Here is a 19,141-nt window from a genome sequence, read left to right on the forward strand (position 1 = left end):
TTAGAAATGGCATTTTTCCAACTGGTCAGAACAGTTATGCTGATTTATTTTTCATTTATAGCCTGTGAAATCTGAGGCTGTTAGCATTTGATGATAAAACAATGTAACCAGGTTAGGGAACAGAACTTTTCCGAATTATTATACACTACATGGATTTTCTATGTCAATGACTGGCAGTGCAAAAAAAATTGCTGTAATTCTCAGGTGTTACTTGCTATGCCTGTATTGTGCCACAGACATTTACGTCACAAGCTTACATGGCTGCTAGCATCAACACAGCTGGCTCTCAATCGTGCTTCACCTGTGACTACACTGCTTTTGCCTTTCACTGTTTATTAAAAACACTAAATCAGGAGCATTTCTATTTTTTAAAACACAAATGCTCAGCACAGCCCAGCTGTGGGTGAAGAGCTAGTGAAAGCAGCAGCCATGCCAACAGTTTTTAGGTGGGCTTGAAGTCTTTGCTTCTTCATCACTGTTCTTAGAAAGGGGGTAAAAAGGGAGAGAAGTGAGAAAGTCTTGGAATGAAAAAAAAGCAGAAAGAAGCTTGGAGAAGAAAAGGGTAGAGGGTTTGGAAAGGGAAAAGGAACATTTAAGAATGACTGAAGGACAAAAAGGACAGGGACGATAGAGAGCCAAAGGAGGAAAGCTAGACAAAAGAGCACATTATTTGGGGTTTTGTTCTGATAGCCGCATATTATATAACCACTTTGAAAGAGGCTCTGAATACAAGATGGGGTTCTGCTGATAGCACAACGCTAACTCTTTTATTATGCTGTCAGCAGATGCCCTCTCTCTATATTTATAGCCTAATTAATCCTAGTTACCTACGTATGACTGTTTAATACTTTTCATGCCTCATGTCAGCTAACAAGCTGCAGTTTAACACAACTCTGTATTTCTGAGGCTTCAGGCTAGATTGGTGAGAAGGAAACATGACTATGTACAGAAACAGTTAGGTTTATAAACAAGTAACTGGTACCAAAAAAACTGGAGAAAGCACCAAAGCATTTCTCAAGATGATAGCATATTAATTGCATAACTCCCTTTTATGTAACTAAGTATGAAAGACATTTTAATAACTATAAAAATGAAAGCCAGAGTCTTTCAAGGACTGAGGAATCTTCCAGGCTTGAGTTACTGTTGAAAATGTCCTTAGCACAGAGGACGCTTTGATACACTACCACGCTCCCATAGCAGTTTCTGATCAGTCAGTCTTAAAGGATTGGGTTGATGTCCGTTCTGTGGCTGGCGAGCTGGGTGAGAGTGGAGCTCCCCACGACGTCGCTGACAGAGGACGAAGTTGTAATGGTGTTGTGCTGGATGACTTGCTGCTGGGAGCAAGCTGGGACAGGGCTTGCAGGAGGACTACTCTCAGGACCTAGGAAGGGGTTGAGGGGAAAAAGACAACACACATTAAATTATCCCTCAATGTAGAAAACCCCAGCTGGGGTATAGTACTGGTAAAGGGATGTGCAATGCTAAAAAAGCAATGCTAACAACTTGAGGTACGAAGAAGTCCTAGGATTTCAAAATACATACTTATCAAATAGTTTTTGTCTTCTGATTTGGGGGATTTTTCTTTTTTTCTTAAGTCAGTTTCTCTGATATTAACCTGACTTCAGGAGCTGGAACCTTGAAAAGAGTCTAATATCTTAAAGCGTATGAAACCAATGTGGGGATGCTTAAATGCTTTATTTGCTCCAGCAGAAATCTAAATTGCAGTGCAGTGCACTGCAGCACAGAAAATTTAATTCAAACAACAGTTGATAGGCATGTAATGCAATTATATATTTTTTTCTTTGAGTACTCTTAAAGAGACAGATGCATAGTGATGCAGAGGAGATAGGAATGGGCTCTATTTTAAGAGAATGCCTCAATCTAGCAAAGATTAACCCAGCCCTGAGGCTCTTCTGAGCTGTTCTAGAGCCAAGCAAAGAATTTGTCCCTAAATTACCATATTTGAAAAATGCATCAACTAGACAGAATTGATTCAATGTCTCCATTAGATCTGATTTATTTTTTTTAATGAAAAATAAGAGTTAAAAAAGAACAAACCTTGAAAACCTGCGCCACTTCTGAGTCAGAGCACAGTACCATTTTCGTTGGAGGGAACTGTAATGATTTCCTTTTTAACTTTCCTTTCCTTTCAAGAGTTATTTTAATGTACTGGCAGCACTGTGCCTGGGAGTACTCTTGCAGGTTTGGAGTCTGAGTTCAACGGGGATCCTCCACATGGGAACAAGTGTCCATCCACATGCATCTCCTTGCAGAATGGAGGGGTGGGGAAGGCTAGCTGTGTTTTGTTTGAGGCAAACCATGGCTTTTTTTGAGCGGGGCTGGTTAAATAAGGGCAGGAGATTGGACGGCTCGGATGACGTTTGAGAAGGCAGGTTCAAGTGATAATATGAACAACAAGGGGTTCTGGAAGGAAGAATTAGAAACTCTGTTGTTCTCGTGAATAGTGTGGAGACAATGCAAACATACCAGTTACTTACTTAGATATCCTTGTGATTCTTTCTGCATAGCTGTTATCGGACAGTCTTTATGTGTTAACAATAACTGTTTCAGCTGTGCTACCTCATTTTTCAGCATGGAAACCTCATTCTAGAAAAGAAATAGAGGATTTAGTTTGCCACAAAACTGAAAACACATCGTTCTGCAAAGTTTAATCTAAGAACACAGAAACTACTCTACACAACTCAGCAAAAATGCACCTGTAAAAGGCACTGACATACTCAGTGTTTATATGTTGGGTTTATGTTGACATTTGTCTATGACATTATTTTATAACTGTTCTTCTAAAGGCAGTGTGGCTTCCGGATTTCATGACATAAACTGCCATGTGAACTAACTGTTCGCTGCCCTCACCAGAGGTACTTCAGTCAGTATTTTAATCCCCTTAGGAAATACTCTGGCTTTCTGCACCAGCACCAGAGGCCAAAACCTTGGGGGCAGAGCGCAGCCTGCAGAGCTCAGTGGCGCAGCCGAGCGGTTGCCAGCACCTAGGATATGCCGCCGCCAACTCGGCTCCGGCAGGCCCGTCGGTGCCGCACCAGGTAAGGCACAGCTCTGTGTTTTGGGGGCGTGCAGTCACGCAAATGGCAGCGCACGAGCGCACCTCTCGACTGGTCATAAGTGCTGCGCCCACCATAAAAATGGCACCGTTCCTGCTGCCTGGGCTTTTATTATCATATGTGGACCATTTACATCCCTCTGCTCGCATTCCTTTTCTTACTGAGAGGCCATTCTGTTTATACTCCTATTTATACTCCTATCTCACTGGCTTTGAATTAGGGTTGAGCTACAGGCCCTGTTCTGCAGAAGCCTTTTATGGCTAAGTTAATGGCACTTCCAAAAAAAAAAAGTGACAAGAAATAAAATAAATACAACTCAGTCCAGCAAAGGCTTCAAAATCCCAGGACAGCTTTTTCCTGGCTTATCCTGCTGAAATTAAATTATTTTTTTAATTGAGCCACATACATCTTGATTAATCAACTTTGATTATGCCTGTAGCCTCGTTATGAACCTAGCGCGCAGCGGTAGCATTGAAGGCGACGGGGGACCGGTGGCACCGCAAAGCGCTGCGAGCACAAAGAGCGCCTCTGTGCCTGCGGGGACGCAGCCGGGAGCTCGCACCTGAAGCTGCATGTTTGTCTGGGTGAGTTCTTCTGCTTTCTTTTCCAGTGACATCACCCAGACCTTCCTCTTCTGTCGGCAGCGCGTGGCGGCGGCTCGGTTCCTTTCCAGAAATTTCCGCCTCCTCTCATCAGGGTCTTCATCCACCACCCTTCTCCGGCGGCCCCCGGTCGGCTGCGGCGGCTGTATTGTCTGAGTGGGCTGCATCTGCTGGGCTGCTGGTGAAACCTTGCAGGCGGGGAAAATGCAACATGGATGGTGAGGGAGGCTGCCCGAGGCGGGGAAAAGTTACACACAGCGAGGCCAAAAGGGGAAGAGAAAGCTCACAAGCTCGGGGTGTGGGGCTGCAGACTTTCTGGCAAAGTCTGAAGAGGGCACGAGTTGAAAGGCTCCACCAGGTGCCACTTCAATTAGTTGCTGGCAAAGAGCTGCCATGGTCAAAGGGGACGTTTTTTGAAATGATTCTCTGAATATTAGCAGGGAAAATATTTTTCCCCTTGCAGCTATTAAAAATACTTTGCTGAGGTACTTTCTCCGCCACCACTTATTTCAAACCTGAAATGTCAAGTTTCTCACAGCAACTGGTTTAATCATGGCAGAAGACTGTTGGGGCCTTCTTTCAGTCTTTTCTTTTTTTTCTTTTTAAATGCTTCCAAAATTTTAGGATATTTCCACCCATCTTCATTCTCAGGCTTTACAACCTTTGGAGCTGTGAGCTTCCGTGCCCTTACTGTTGGTGTAGACCCTGGAAACAACGGGCTGAGATTACGAAAGGCAGGAAGACTCTTCCATTAAAAGCCAACAGATCCTGGTGCCCACAAGCTAGATTCAATAAAAGAGGATTTTTAAGGATACTTAACCCAACCTTGCATTTTTGAAGGGAGGCTGGTATCTTGGCACTGCATGGAGACACCATGACAATCCCCTTTCCCAGGTGTTTTCATTCGCCCTCTTTTTGACCACCATGAGCGCTATCCTCCTTTCTATTCAGCAGCCTGGCTTCAATGGCAAAGGGGCACCATACCCAGCCTGGTTGCTGTGATACTACGGAAAGATGGATTTGTGCTTTCCCAAGTGACGGAGAGTATCCACCCTGCTCCTGGGAGTGAAACACATGGCTAAATCCCTGTCACAAATGCGTATTAGCCTTAACATCCAGTGTTTCTAAGGCAGTCAGCACAGCCTGGGAACAACCTGCTTTTGCACCGCTTTTCTGCCTCTCCGGGTGCCTCGGCCAGGTGACTCTGGCTCCTGGGGTTTCTGCCTTTTGGGACCTGAAGCTGCGGGCCGGGCGGGTGCTGCTCACACCGCCACAGCTCCAGCACAGGCTGGGACGATCTGGAAGCTTCAACTGTTGACTCAAAATTAACCCTGCTGTTCTGGCAAAGGCCCAAGCCTCCAAGCTGCTTCCTTTTGACCTCAGGGAGTGGACGTACTCGGTGCAGTGTCAGACCGAGCCCTGAGTTTCAATCCTGGCAATTAACGTGTGTTTGCCTAACACATCTGCCTGTCTCAATTAAACCGATACTATCGTCTTGCAAGGTGGTTTCCTGTCTCGAATCGCGCCACAGACTGTGAGGAGTAGTTTGCTCCCTCCCCCAGCTGACTTCAGCCTACTACAGCGGCAATTTTGTGTGCAATTCTAGTGTGCATCTGATAATGCCTTTTGTACAAAGCCAAGTGTATTCCCAGCTTTATATGGTATAGTCAGAGAGCGTCTCTTGTGGGAACAGAAAAAATGTTAAAAAAAAAAAAACCTGAAAATAAATAAGCTGCCCCACACTACCTGAATGATGTTTAACATTGAAGTTTGTATGAAGTCCTTACGCTCACTGGTAGAAGCGCCTATACCAGACCCGGGTTGTGCGGTGCTGCAGCCCAGGGAGCCCAGGGCGCGGAGGCAGCTGCTGCCAGCGCTCAGGCTATGCGGGAGCGCAGCCGCGGCCGCCTGCATGGCCCCGACCCCTTGTGGGCTTCGGGAGAGGTCTGCTGGGGGCCGCCAGCTGCTCCCCAGCCACTGTGGCCCAACGTGCGGCCGCTTTAGCAGCACATCGGAGCGCAGAGGCATCAGAGATCCCCTTTACTGTCAACATTATCATCAAAGGCCCTTCACTTTCTCGCATGCGACACCTTCTGAGACTTCAGAGTTTTGTTATTTACATTTCTGGACACCAGAATCTTTCCTTATTTTTCTCCTTTTCCTTCCAGCATAAAAAGTTACTCTGTTCCTTAACTCTTCCCATCAGGCCTGCTGCACAGACAGAAGCAGGTAACTATAGCATTCTTTTTTCCCCCTCTTTCCTTCCCCTCATATGGTCATTTTCTCCTGAATCAATAGTGAGTGATTTTGTTTTCAGAATGTACTAGTCAGTGTTTGGGCGGTCAGAGCATATTTTCAGAACAACAAGAAAACCTTCCCTCCATCTCTGGCAGATATTAATTATAAAGGCTACTATTACATCACTAATAATGTCATGTGGGATAATTAACTGAATCTTACTAAATAGCACTGAACCCTGAAATCTGTTAGGCTATATCTTGATAACTGTCTAAGCATCATTCTCTAGCAAGATTTCCTGGCTCTGCCTATGTAAGTACATGCTCTGTTAAGAAAAAAATGAGCATATATTAAAAACATGGTTAATTTGCTTTCATAAGATGCTTATCACATATCCATAATCAACACAAACATTGGAGATCTAATCGAAGGAAACAACAGTCAAACCCCTACTCTGCTTAAGCTATCACTCTGGCAAGTCTGATATGAAGAAATGATAATGCGACAAACACAGCAATACTAATATCATTTTTGTAGTAGTTGAGGCAACACAGCTACAACCTGGTAAAACTTCTGTCTCAGAAAGATATGCATTAAAAGGTGATTTCTGCTTTGATCCTTGATCCAATACTTTTCTGTGTTCTTTGCAATGCTAACTACAAAATTAATTCCCATTCATTCATTCTAGCAAAACATAATTCATCAGGCTCCTGTATATCAAAATGGTAGCTGAAAAGCATGAAATGAATTCTGACATTACAGAAGGGTGTGGTGTAGAATAACAAAAGTTATGGCATGGGAGCACACAGCTCACAGCAATGTGGATCATGCTGTCACTTGGCAGGTGGCTTGGAACTGAGGAATCTGGCTCAGAAGAATAAGGAGGTTAATAATTAGTAAAATGCACCATAAAATTAATGTCTTCTGAAGCAATCTGACCCCCAAAGAGGCCAATACCATGGGGACTATGGATGGGCTTAGAAAGTAATAAACGTGTTTATTACTCAGCAAACCCTTCTTTTCTCCCCATTAGGGCATCTTTTCAGAAATCCCTATCGTCTTTGCATCATGGGAGCAGACAGGCAGCAACAGCTCTGCCGTCCAGGAAAGCAGCTGACCTGGGGAACCCTGCTCAGACTCATCTCCTGTTACCCGCCAGTCCCAGCCTCTGGGTGACACTTATACCCACTGTCAAGATGAAGACCTTCTTGATCCCTGATGAGGCTCATTGCTTCCAGTGACACCCTGTGCACTGCAAAGCTCATGTTACCCTGCAGGCCCGGCTCCTGTGTGACTGCTGGACTGTGTGACGCTGGGATTCAGAGAGAATCTGACCCAGCTTTGGGGCTACCAGTCCAGTCTGCCTGCCTTGGCACCTGTATTTCTTGCTGGCTGCCTGCAAGTCTTTAGGGGTGCTTAGCTGATAGGAAATACGAAGCACAGGACCTTCAGGCTGTCCTAACTGGTATGACTAAAAAGGGCTTTAGCAGCGCATCAGCCAAGGGAAAAAGGCAGCTGTAGCACAGTAACTCACTGGCTGGCATCTTAGCCTTAAAATTATTTTCTCTTGTAGCCATGTGCTCTCCTCACCTGTTAAAAGTGATAACATGGAAGTTTTGCAGTGGTGCCCAATATTGTGGTATCTGACTGCCTCACATGGATTGACGTGTTTACCCTCCCAACCCCTTGGTGAGGAGTGTCAAAACTATTACCCTCATTTTAAAAGCCTCAGGGAGGTTAAGTGACTTCCTCCATCACATGCATGGAGTCCTCAGTCTGCTAAGCACCAACTTCAGCCTTACTCTCTCACAGATCTCCAAGACAGCCATCAGGTTGCTTTTGCTTTCTCTGTTATGAGATAATGTCTTTTTACTGGAGTTTTAAACAACTCCAAGGAAAATAACTCATTAACAGATGGGAAAATAATTGAATTCTCAAAGTAAAAACTGAACTAAACTTATGAAAGCTCTGGGCATCTTCTCACAGGGGAGTCTGCTGCTCTCTTATTTAGACTGTTTCTCTAAAGCTGACAATTCATTTTACATTAGCAAATGCTTTAGGGAAATCCCATGTGCTTGCAGCCCCTGCAATAATAAAGCTAGATGTTAGTAAATAGTTAATGTTGTGGGACACTGGGATGTCAGCCAAATCCTCTCATTTTCTTTAATATTTTCTAAGAGCTTGTCTGAAAGGTATTTGCAAGCAACACAATACTTCACAGATTGAACTTCTTATGGCTGGCACTTCTCTTTGTCCTCATTCTGTGCTCTACGCACTTGTCCTCCTTAATTTTGCTCCCCAGATCTGACATGTTGCAGTCACTGGCTCCAGATCTTTCTTTTTCCCCTGCACTCTCCCTGGTGCAGAAGCCTATCACCTTAAAACATAAATAGAATTCCTCTTAAAAATGACTCTGCTAAAATCCTTGCTCATTAGTTAAGTTGTTCAAGAAACATTTTCCTAAATCCTTACGCTTTAAATATTGGATCATCCAAATTGCTGAAGTCAATGTTTCTGGTCCAAAACTTGAGATCTTCATCTCGTATTGCCTTCATTGAATTCTCATTGTCTGAATCCAGTTCCAAGTTCTCTTCCTGGTTGAGAAGTCTCTCCATGGACTGGCTTCATCTTCTTCTCCTGACACAATATCCACCAACCATTACCTTCACTCTCACCTAATCTTGGCCTTCTCTTACACTCCACAGTTGGGGGCTACCATCCCATTTGCAGTGTCTCAACCCTTTTTCTTTTCCTGTAAGCTAGTGTTTCTTACCTTAAAACCATCCCTAGTCTTGACAGGAAACAGACAGATCATTGAGTTCTGTGAGGTATCTATTTAGACACACACAGACACACAAATCCAATTCTTCCTTTGAGTATGTGCATGCAATGTCATTTTACTTCACTAAAGAGTGTGCTATGTGTTTCTGAAGTTAAAGCACATACAGCACTTTAAGTCTTGGCCTGAGAAGTTTAGGTTCAAGCCTATTAAGCAGTGTATATAATATGCCAATCTCCTTAATATGCCTCTTCCATTAAAGGATACATGGCAATTTGCAGAGATCAGAGCAGAGAAAAACCTTGGAGCTTCTTATTAAGTAAGATATTACAAATGTCTAGCAAATTAAGCAACAAAACAACTTGTTGCTTTTCTGTTTTCTGCATAAAGTTTGCACTTCTCAGCCACCAGTAGCATACATTTAAGAGTAGCTACAGGGGCTTGCTTCTAATAAGACATACATGCAAGACGAAACAATACTGGCGTGAGGCTTTAATGCCACATAAAAGCAAAACTCAGTGATGCAGCATGGCACGATGCTCTACCTGTGCTTGTCCGCCTGAGTGCAAGGGTGGGTGCGGCGAAGTCTGGTGATGTGCCGGGTGTGCATGAAGGTGCGAGTGGGAGTGATGGTGAGGATGGTTCTGCTGGTGATGAGGCTGAGGATGGGGATGGTGCGCCGGATGCTGGTGCTGATGGGGGTATGAATGATGAGGTGGCAGGGTCTGGTGCTGATGAGGATGTGAGTGCATGTGATGGTGTGGCGTCTGGTCCTGTCGCGAGCTCATCATTTCCATCATGTGGCCCATGGTGTTCATATTCCCATTTGACATGGCAGCAGGATGATGAGTGAGCGCTGCCTTCAATCTCTGGAACAGAACAAAGAAGAGAATCTAACATTAATACATGAAGTCCTGAGCATTCAGTATAAGATCTTCACTTTTGCAGAAACTGTGTCTTGTCCTGTGTTTTGAGACTTATCTAGCTTTTTTCTTGTTGTTCCCTTGATATAAAGCATCTTATTTCAGTTTGAGGAAGAACATATTCTTGGGCTCTGATCTAGTTTTTCACTGTAAATATGTAAAGATGTAAACAACTGAACTGAAATTCAACAGTTAAACATTTCCTACTGTGCTTCTGAGGAAAAATAACTGGCTCTCATTTTTCTCTATTGGGCCAGCTTTAGTTTCATACAAACTTGTATTCTTTTAATTTTAGAAAAGAATGTTTGATTAAAATAATGGTGGAACATAGTCTGATACATAGTTCCCCTCTTCTTTCTATTACCGACATTATTTAAAGGGCCCAGTGATAACACATTGCATTGACATGAGCTTTTCAAATTTCAAAGCTCAGAAATACTTTACAGTTATATTAGCAACCAAACTGGTTTTTTCCACCAGAGAGATATAACAGTAATGAGGGTGGTCTCAACCTGAAACCTTTTTCTTTGCTGGAAAGTTCAAGTGCCTGCTGTGTTTTTACTGCATGCTAATTCCTCTCTCTGTTCTCGTGTTTTTGACTGTCACTGTATTGGGTCACACAGTCCCAACTTGGGCAAAACTCTCCTTAGTATCAATGGGATCCTTCTGCTTTCCCCAGAACAACAACAAAAGAGGATGATGGGAAGGGCTGCTAGTTTTTAAACTGCAGGATAGGGCCCTTGTGTATTAATTTGATAGCTGAAATATATATAAAGGAAGGTTCCTTTTCAGCACAATTACAGAGTCATCCCAGAGCTATAAGCTATACTGGAATACAGCAACCTTGTTGATGCAGTCCTTGAACAAGACTCTTAAAAAAAGAAGGGAGAAAAAAGATGCTTTTGTAAAACATACCAGTGCCTCAGTTTTCATTAAAGAAAATTAGAGTTGTGACTTTAAGAAGTTTCTTTACAGAAAGGCTGTAAAATTATTATCACAGTATTGAATGGGTCACAAGTCAGCTCAAAGAGAGATCAAGGCAACTATAGCAGCAAGGTAAATACCTCCCACCTCTCCTGTTGTATACTTACCTCTAAAGTCAAAACTGAGCTCAGTTTAACATTGATGGCAAAAACCTATCCTGGGTTTAAAATGGAGGACTTGAGCAGCTGCCATCCTTAACATTTCTGAATTCAAGTGCTACTCTGGTTATTGCAAGCAGCTCTTCACGTTGCTCAAAATAACTGGTGTTACCCAGGAGTGTATTGGAAAAAATAGGGGAAATGCCACATGAATAAGATAAGTCATTCTGCATGTCATTCTTATTCAAAACTCGCTAAGATCTTTTTCATGGGGCTGAGCCACTACACAGCTCTAAGCCAAAGCACCAACAAAAGTTGTCGTAATTGTGTTTTCTGAATCAAAATGCAAAAAACTAAACTCTCATTAGCCAGCACTTTTATAAATGATGAATCCCTAACAAAATCTACCGATGCTGTATTTGTCAAAAAACTCTGAAACTGAAATACAGCATGTCTTGCTCTAAACGGCATACTTTCAAAGCCAAAAAAAAAAGGAGGGAAAAACTTAATGTGTGAATAAACTTTTTTTTTTTCAGCTGTAAAAACTGTGGCTTATTAGTGTGGCACGACTTCAAGGGGAATAAATTATTTTGTTTTCTTTCCATAGTCCCTTCTACCACATCCATTTATTTGAGATAGCAAATCAAGAGAGACAGCAAGAGGTCTGACATGCAGCTGGTTTCAGTCAATAAGGGTCATTTCCATTTGGTCTGTGTATTTTACAAGCTCCTTGTTCACTGTTCCCAATGGGAGGGTGGGCCAGCTGCCCTGGATCTGAGTCCTGGTACAAAACCAGCTCTCTACCTCATCAGGTCCCAGCGCAGCAACAGCAAGCGCCCGGCCCTCGCGTCTCTTTAACTTCATGCTTAGATCAGCTCTGCATCAGCAAGAGCCCTGTGTGCACACGCACCCAGAGCGACATTTATCTTTCTTTAACGAGTCACTGCTGCCAATCAGAAACATTCGGGGAACTGTAAACATTTTTTTCTTTTGGTCTTCAGCGAGATCAATTGTTTTCGATGTTTTAGTTAGAGCGCAGGGGGAAGAAAATCACCAGAGCTTAGTGAACTCTTTGCATTGTATATGTGCAGAGTTGGAAGGGAAGACTGCATTTTTGTTATTGTTCTTTTTATGTGTGCTAATTGCAAACAGCTGTTTTATTTGAGTGTCAAATAAAATACGATGGCATCAAAATTGAGCTTTCTGGAGTGACTTCATTTGCAAAGCAACTCTAACATGAAATTATGAAAAAGGACCCAATCCTGAGGCCATTCAGTTTTCCAGAAACTATGTCACTGACTTCACCAGAAGCTGCGGATGCTTAGCAGTTCTCAAAACAGGGCTGAAACAGACAACTCTGCTTAGATCTGCTCTCACCAAAAATCAAAATTTCTGCTCACTTCAGTGACAGGTTTTAGAGCACAGTCCCTCTTCTCTCGTTTTTATAGTACAGTTTTCAAAACAATCCACAGCAACCTAGAGTCCCCACTCAACAGGAAATGCAGGGGCTCGTCTCTTTTGGCTTTTGGCCCTTACTGATTTTTTTTTTTCTAGTTGATCAAACTGACATGCTGACCAACATCAGTTATAACTGATTTCCACTTGATCATGGCATTTGCATTAATGGCTGTCACGAACACAGACAACATTAGAAATTACTTCACCAAACACAGTCTGCTTTGCCTCTGATCAAGTGAATAAAGAAAATTCCCTCTTGATCCTACAGGAAGCCAAAAGCACATAAACTTTCATGTTTGATGGTTAGGAGGAAATAGAGACAATAGATACTAGTGCTCCACAGGCACGAGTATTGTGTTCCCTGTACTATTGCTCATGATAACGCGCTGCACTGTCACATTTACTTTGAAGCCATCCCACTGAATGTCACAGGAAGATAACACCTCAAATAAGCTGTCGTTGTACCTGGATTATTGTTTTCTGGAAACAGACAGTTTTCACAGTCTTTCTTCCGTCTAAGGCCTGACATCATGGTGTAGTGAATTGCTTGATGTTTCTTTACATCAACCTAGATCGCAATTATTCTTTGAGCATCTTTGGGCAAATTCTAAGCCTGTCAGAAATGAGCTGCAAGCATCTAAGATCAGGAGTGAAAAGAACGTCAGCTCCCTGTACACTTCTGCAATCTGGGTGGGAACTTGCTGCTTTGTCATTTTTCTCCGTCGTGAGACATAATTCAAGAGGGTTGTCTTGATTTTTTTCCGTTTCTTTCTCCAAAATTGCTAATGAAAAATAGCCAGATTTTTTTTCCGGTTTATTAGAAGAGAAACAAGGTAAATAAGACTGTCATTTTAGAGGTTGCTTTGCCCAGCACTAAAAACTCTAATCACTTTTGTTTTATTAAATATATGTGTATATATAAATATATATATATATTACACACACACACACACACAATATATATATATATAATATATATATAATATATATAATATATAAATAAAAATAAACTACCACTTTCTCCTATTTTTTCCTTAGTGGAAAAATGAAAAATCTCCTCCAAATTTACATATGTTATTAGCTGAGTGGTCTGTCATTGTATCAAACAATAAGTTATTGTATTATCCAGGTGTGTTTTAGGTTGGGACAGCCATGCAGTCCTGGTTTTGAATAGGATTGCATTGTTCTGAATAAGCATGTATTACAGCACTTGAAAAATCTCACCTCGCCTTCTGCTCTGCATGCCCAAATCCCACTAAATGAGAGAAGAGACAAGACCAGCTTAATGTCTGGTACATTCTTATCTGGAGATTATATCAGGCCTCTGCAGGCAGATGGAATATGATCTCAAAGATATTTTGTTGCACTAGTGACTGTGATCCTAGTTCCTATTATACAGGGATGTAACAAGTTCCCTGCAGGGAGAGAAGAGACTACAGAGGGAACAGAAAGCAGAAAAATACAGACGTCAACCATCCCCCCATATCTTTTATTTGGTAGCAGCTCCGTGTAAAAATTTTGATCACCCAAACTTCATGGCAAGCATACCAGGGACTTCAGCAGAACTAATAGTATTTTCTCATCCGTGATGGTCAAATTTTCTTTTTATACTAGTGACCACCTAAACAGCACACCCAAGGTGGATACAGAGAGTTAACAAGCCTGTTGCAACCAGAGCTGAGAACAGTACTTCACCCAGCATATGTTAAGGCATCATGCTGAATTTTATCATTGCCTCAAACTGCTACTATGATGAGAGAATTTAAGCATAAATGTCATTGAGGTCTTTTATAGTTGGCTGCTTACAGGCGCTTCATAGTGTAAATAACAGAAATGACTGTTAGCAAATGTTCCACTCACATTCATAAAAGCAAATTGGAGGTGATTCATCTCCACCCAGTAAGTGAACTGCAGATACTTATGACCACATTTCAGAGACTGGTGATTAGAAAGCCTCTGACGTCGCATTAAGTGCTTGCTCCTATACTTCTCATGCAGCAAAATAGTCTTGCATATTGACTGAAGGAGGAGTGAGAGGTGTGTGAAGGACATGAAATCCAGAACCTAAGTGATACATTACACAAATGTAAAGAGAAAAGGGGGATGCATTTAATTCACAACTCGCCAGTAAACAGTGCCAAACTGCTAATCTTCTAATTATTCCCAGGCTGTTTGGCAAATCTGAATTATACTCTTTCTTTCCTTTGTGCTTTCTTGCCTGCTTAGCAGGATTTTGTAACAACACTAACAATGGATCGTCATCAAGCCTTCAGCTCAGCTTAGCTTCTAATAAAAACAGCAAATTTGCTCCCTTGTCCTCCCAAACACAAACTGAATTAATCTTCAGCTGAAAGCAGTGAGAATCAACTGAAAACAATCAAACCAGCAATAAAACTAATAGACATCATGCTGCTCAAGGACAGGTCAGCTGTAATAGCTGCTTCAATATCTCTGAACTCCAGGCAGGACACTGAGGAGCTCTGAGCAGCCTCACTTCCCACTGACATCAGTAGAAGCGACACCTTCGCGGATTCCTGCCAGCTTTAAGTAATACAATGCAGGCTGCTGCCAGGGTGGCCCACGGATACTTTGCCAGAACTAGCATCTTCTGGTGACGACAGTTCAGTGAGAACAGTCATGGTTCCAGGAACCGCAGAAAACTCTACTGAGTTTACATCTCATCGCCGTTTAGCAATTTCCTTCTGTTCATCTCCAAGCATCTTACAAAGGAGGTAAGCATCATTATCCTTGGGCAATGCAGCATCTTCTTAATGATTAGAAATAGAAAAACAGTAAATTTCTATTCTACATGCACTTTTAATAAATAAAAAAATTAAAATCAAGACAAAATAAATTGAAAATACAGTTTGTGTTTCTTGGTGCATACTATTTCTTGCATGACTCATTTCTTAATGCAGTGTTAAATGACTGGGTTTGATTTGCACAGGAGTGCAACATCAGGAAACATAAGTTCAGGTTCCTGCAAATCTCTAAGTCCCACAAAGACTAAGTCAATCCCTGCTTCTGTATCCATGACAAGGGATATTTAATTATTTAATCACGCAATAGACAGCAAAATGATTTATTGCTGGCAAAGTGTGTCATACAATTTCAACATACAATACCAGTGGAAGGATCCAAAAAATACAAGCAACTTCTGTCTTATTTCCCTTATATGTGCCAGAGTCCAAAATCAAAGCTACTACTTAGCAACTACCTACCCCTGGAGAGTCAAATTTTGGGCAGGAGACTGCCCAGCACTTTGGGGACTCACTGTCTGTGTCTGCTGTCAGTAAGCAGGTATTTATCTAATCTCCATCCTGATTCTCCAAATAGACAGTCTCTTGCTTAGTTACTCTGCCAGATTTATCTATGGAATATGCCCATATCACATCTGCCTGGTTGTTGCCCATGGAAAACACAGAAAAAGGGGGTGGCAATAAAATCTGTTAATAGCATACTGTTAATAGCACCCTGGAAGGAGGTGGGAAAACCTGGGCTTGATTCCCTTTTTTTTCTTGAGGGGATCTCAATCTGTACTGCCTGTCTCCTGGAGAAACTCTTCAAAACCCAGATTACAGCCCATTTCAGAGCCAAGAGAGAGCAGTCTCTTACTTCACATTTGACATAAAATACTCCAGCAAAGTCTCTGATGCAGGAATCGGAGCTCAGGTCTCCCTCACTCCTCAAGCAAATGCTGTAACTAGGCTTCTCAAATCATGTTCTCCTCTTCTAGTACAATGAAAGTGGGAAGTGCTTGAACAGTGCTGGTATTGCTATATATATCTTGCTTGAGCACATAATGAATACCGTATTAAATAAGAACAAGTGGGAATTGATTTCAGAGGGAGTTTGGGATTTGCCTAAACAAGTCGGATATGGAGCTAATCCTCAAATCACAGCACTCTTTAACATTGAAAAGAAGGTTGTGGGTTTTGGTACTTTAATCTGTACTCAAAAATCAGATTGGATTAGCACAGTAAAAATTTCTTGCTACAGATTACTGCTCTGAAGCCTCAAGACGCCTCAAAGAGTGACTTCAACTTCTTGCAGTGGATGCTAGTTGCTTTCTTTCTTTTTCCCTCTCACATCATAATATACTCACCAAGGAAATGAGAAATGCAGGTTCAAATCCCTTCTCTGAAGATACCTGAACTTTCATTGCCCACCTCTCACTAACGCTGATGATAATTAAGTCATTCATACCCAAAGAAAAATGCCATCCAAGTATATAAAACTTGGGTTTGTTTGTTTTTTTCCTTCACTGGTGTGATTTTGAATACTCGTTTTTCCTGGATTAAACCCAGCACATTTAAAGGGCTACTAGCAGGCCAGAAATGGGATACATGTGCACTTAAAAGTGCTTTGATTTCATCCCAGACGTGCAGTGCCCAGGGGCGTATACACCCACCCCCCCACACACTCACCCCCCCACACCCACATCCCCACTGACTGCATATACAGGATACGATCTGATCTGTAGATTTTGTTTCAAGATTATACCAACCAGACTCTGAAACGTAAAACCAAAGCCCTGACCACTTACAGCCATTAGGGATCCCAGGGCTCTCTGTGAAAGAGTATTGATGTTCATTAGCCTATTGGCCTGACTGAAGAATTCAATGCAGGTAATTAGGCTTTGTCTCATTACCATGTAGTTTCAGGTGAAGATATTTTTCTCTGTCATTTCTAATGTTAAGTGGTTCCCAAAACATTTTTAAAACATTCATGGATTTTTCTGAACAAAAGACTGGAATTTAAGGTATAGTACAGGTACATATAAAATAAGAATATTCTTATGTGCTATTTCACATTTTTTTAAAGCTGAATTCCAGCATTTGACAGAAGAACAAAAATAACATTTTAATTCAGCAGACAGCTTTCAGTTATCTGCCTATGATAATCTAGTGACTAGTGACTTTTTAAATGCAAGCACTCACGTATGACACAAAGTCCATATATACAAACTGTGAGGAGTGTGAGCAGGTTCACTGTGTGTAAATTCATAAAAGAAATTATTTTATAATATTTATAAAATAAGATTTTATTATTTTTATATAAAATAAAATGTTATAAAGTAAATAGAACCCATGCTGATATTCATCTGCATTAATAATCACCAGCATTGATATGTACTGTCCTTTTACATCCTCATGCAAGGTCTCTTGTGCCCTCCCACCTTTCCCAATAGTCTTCCCCTGACGTCATCCATCCAGCTGCAACCTTCCACCATGTCCTCTTTGTTCCTCACCTGCAATGCCAACCCCCTTCCTTCATACACAGCTCAAGCTGCTACCTTGTTTTTCACCACCCCACACGTATCACCTGCATTTAAACAGCATTATCATGGGTCAGACGCATAGAATTTCAAAGCCACTTGAGGATCCAGGAACAGCAACATCTCAACACTCAGCCATATAGCAGCCAGCTACCCCATCGATTCAACAAGGTTTTTTAATACACTTTTGGATAGCTAAAGTGTGAAACGAGAAAAATTGAACCCAGAAATACTCTTTCTTATGGGAAAAAAGAAAGCATCATAATGATTTATGCTAATAGGCTTTACTTTGTGTTTGAAGGAGCTAGGAATGCATCCCAAAACACCATGGCTTGACTAACAAGCAATGACTTTCTAAAATGCAGTATCTGAGCTGCTCACTCTGTTTGACATGGTACGCTTACTTTTTGCTAATGCTGCTTTGCAGAAGAGCATGTCAGGGCAAACTGAAAAGCACCTTCCCCAGGGAAGGGAAGGATGTTGTCTGCCTGGTAAGCCATTGACTCATCCTGCCAGCTCTGGACAGCTGGCTTTGGCCTTCCTACAGCACCTACCATAGGATACAGAACAAATGAGCACGGGTCAGGGGCCTGCGTGGGCCCGCAGATGTGGGGGCTGACACATGATCAGGATTTCCTTTCCAGCACGGAGCGACAGATGCAGAGCATATCCTGCCTCACTCGACTGCAGCACAACAGTGTTCGCCAAGGACTCTTCCCCGTCCCTCCTGCCCAAGGGAAAGAGGGCAGAAATGACCAGGGCATTAAGGGCAGAACGCTGCTGGAGGTGCAGTGTCTGCAGGCAGGCGGCAGCAGGTCTCTGCTGAGCCCTGCGCTCTGAGGAAGATGCAGTCGGCTGTGCCCCCCCGGGGGATGGGGTGAAGCCGGCCCCAGATGCCTTCCCACACACCATGCACTTGTGAGAAGCCATGGCAGGGTTGCAGGACCAGCCAGAGGGTGCGTTCACAGGGCTCGACACCTGCATACCCACAATCTGACCGTGCTTGCTATCCTTCACAGCACAACCTAATCTTTAGAAAAGCACTTCCAGATCCAACTGCTCTTACTATTGCCCTGCCTTCCTTTTTTTTTTTTTTTTTTTTAATTTCTTGTGTACTTTTAACAAGTGTGGGAGAAAGGCATATAAATGCCATCCTGTTTTGGTGCTTTAACACATCTTCCTGTCTCCTCTGCCAGCCTGGCCGACAGCATTATCCATCTTTCTGACACCACTGTTGTCTGATTCATTTGACATATGCACCAGAAAAAATGTCATGTTCTGAGCAGGATCACGGCGCTGTGATCTCATCCACGCTTCAGTCTGCTCAGTGACTGCACTGCACAGCACCTCCTGTTTCTTGCTGCTTTAGAAAGAGAGGCACTGGGAGGCTTTTCTGGCTCACTCATTGGGAAGATTACAGCAGAGATGCAGTGAGAAAAGCCAGGACGCAAAAGGAGCAAAAGCACTTACACGTGATATGTTGGAAATCAAAGTAATGCAATAGAAACTTCATCTGATTGCATCCTGCCTGCCAAAAGTTTGAAGCAGTGAGATCTTTCTTGCCTCCTGTTACTTAGGGCTGTTTGGGGACTCTGCGTAGATGCTACCTCTGAAAGGGGCCAGCACTTGGAGAGATGACGGCAGGGACGAGAGTCACGACTGCACTATGGGAATCATTGAGCCTTCCTGTCCCATCATTTCCCC

General features: G+C 42.6%; 1 protein-coding gene across 5 annotated transcripts in view; it reads right to left on the reverse strand.

The window, feature by feature from the left end:
- Positions 1–1,001: 1,001 nt before the first annotated feature.
- CREB5 (cAMP responsive element binding protein 5) overlaps positions 1,002–19,141 on the reverse strand; it is a 259,891-nt gene continuing 241,751 nt past the window's right edge. For 4 of the 5 annotated variants that reach the window (XM_067291563.1, XM_013941396.2, XM_013941397.2 and 1 more), the window contains 4 exons: positions 9,242–9,565; positions 3,640–3,867; positions 2,499–2,607; positions 1,002–1,381 (listed from right to left, as the gene is read on the reverse strand). In XM_067291563.1, coding sequence (XP_067147664.1) covers positions 1,218–1,381; positions 2,499–2,607; positions 3,640–3,867; positions 9,242–9,565 — 825 coding nt within the window. In that variant the 3' untranslated portion in view covers positions 1,002–1,217. The remainder of the gene's footprint in view (positions 1,382–2,498; positions 2,608–3,639; positions 3,868–9,241; positions 9,566–19,141) is intronic. The other variant, XM_067291564.1, reaches the window with a different exon arrangement.

The sequence above is a fragment of the Apteryx mantelli genome, chromosome 2 (genome assembly GCF_036417845.1).
Source record: "Apteryx mantelli isolate bAptMan1 chromosome 2, bAptMan1.hap1, whole genome shotgun sequence".
Taxonomy (NCBI): Eukaryota; Metazoa; Chordata; class Aves; order Apterygiformes; family Apterygidae; genus Apteryx; species Apteryx mantelli.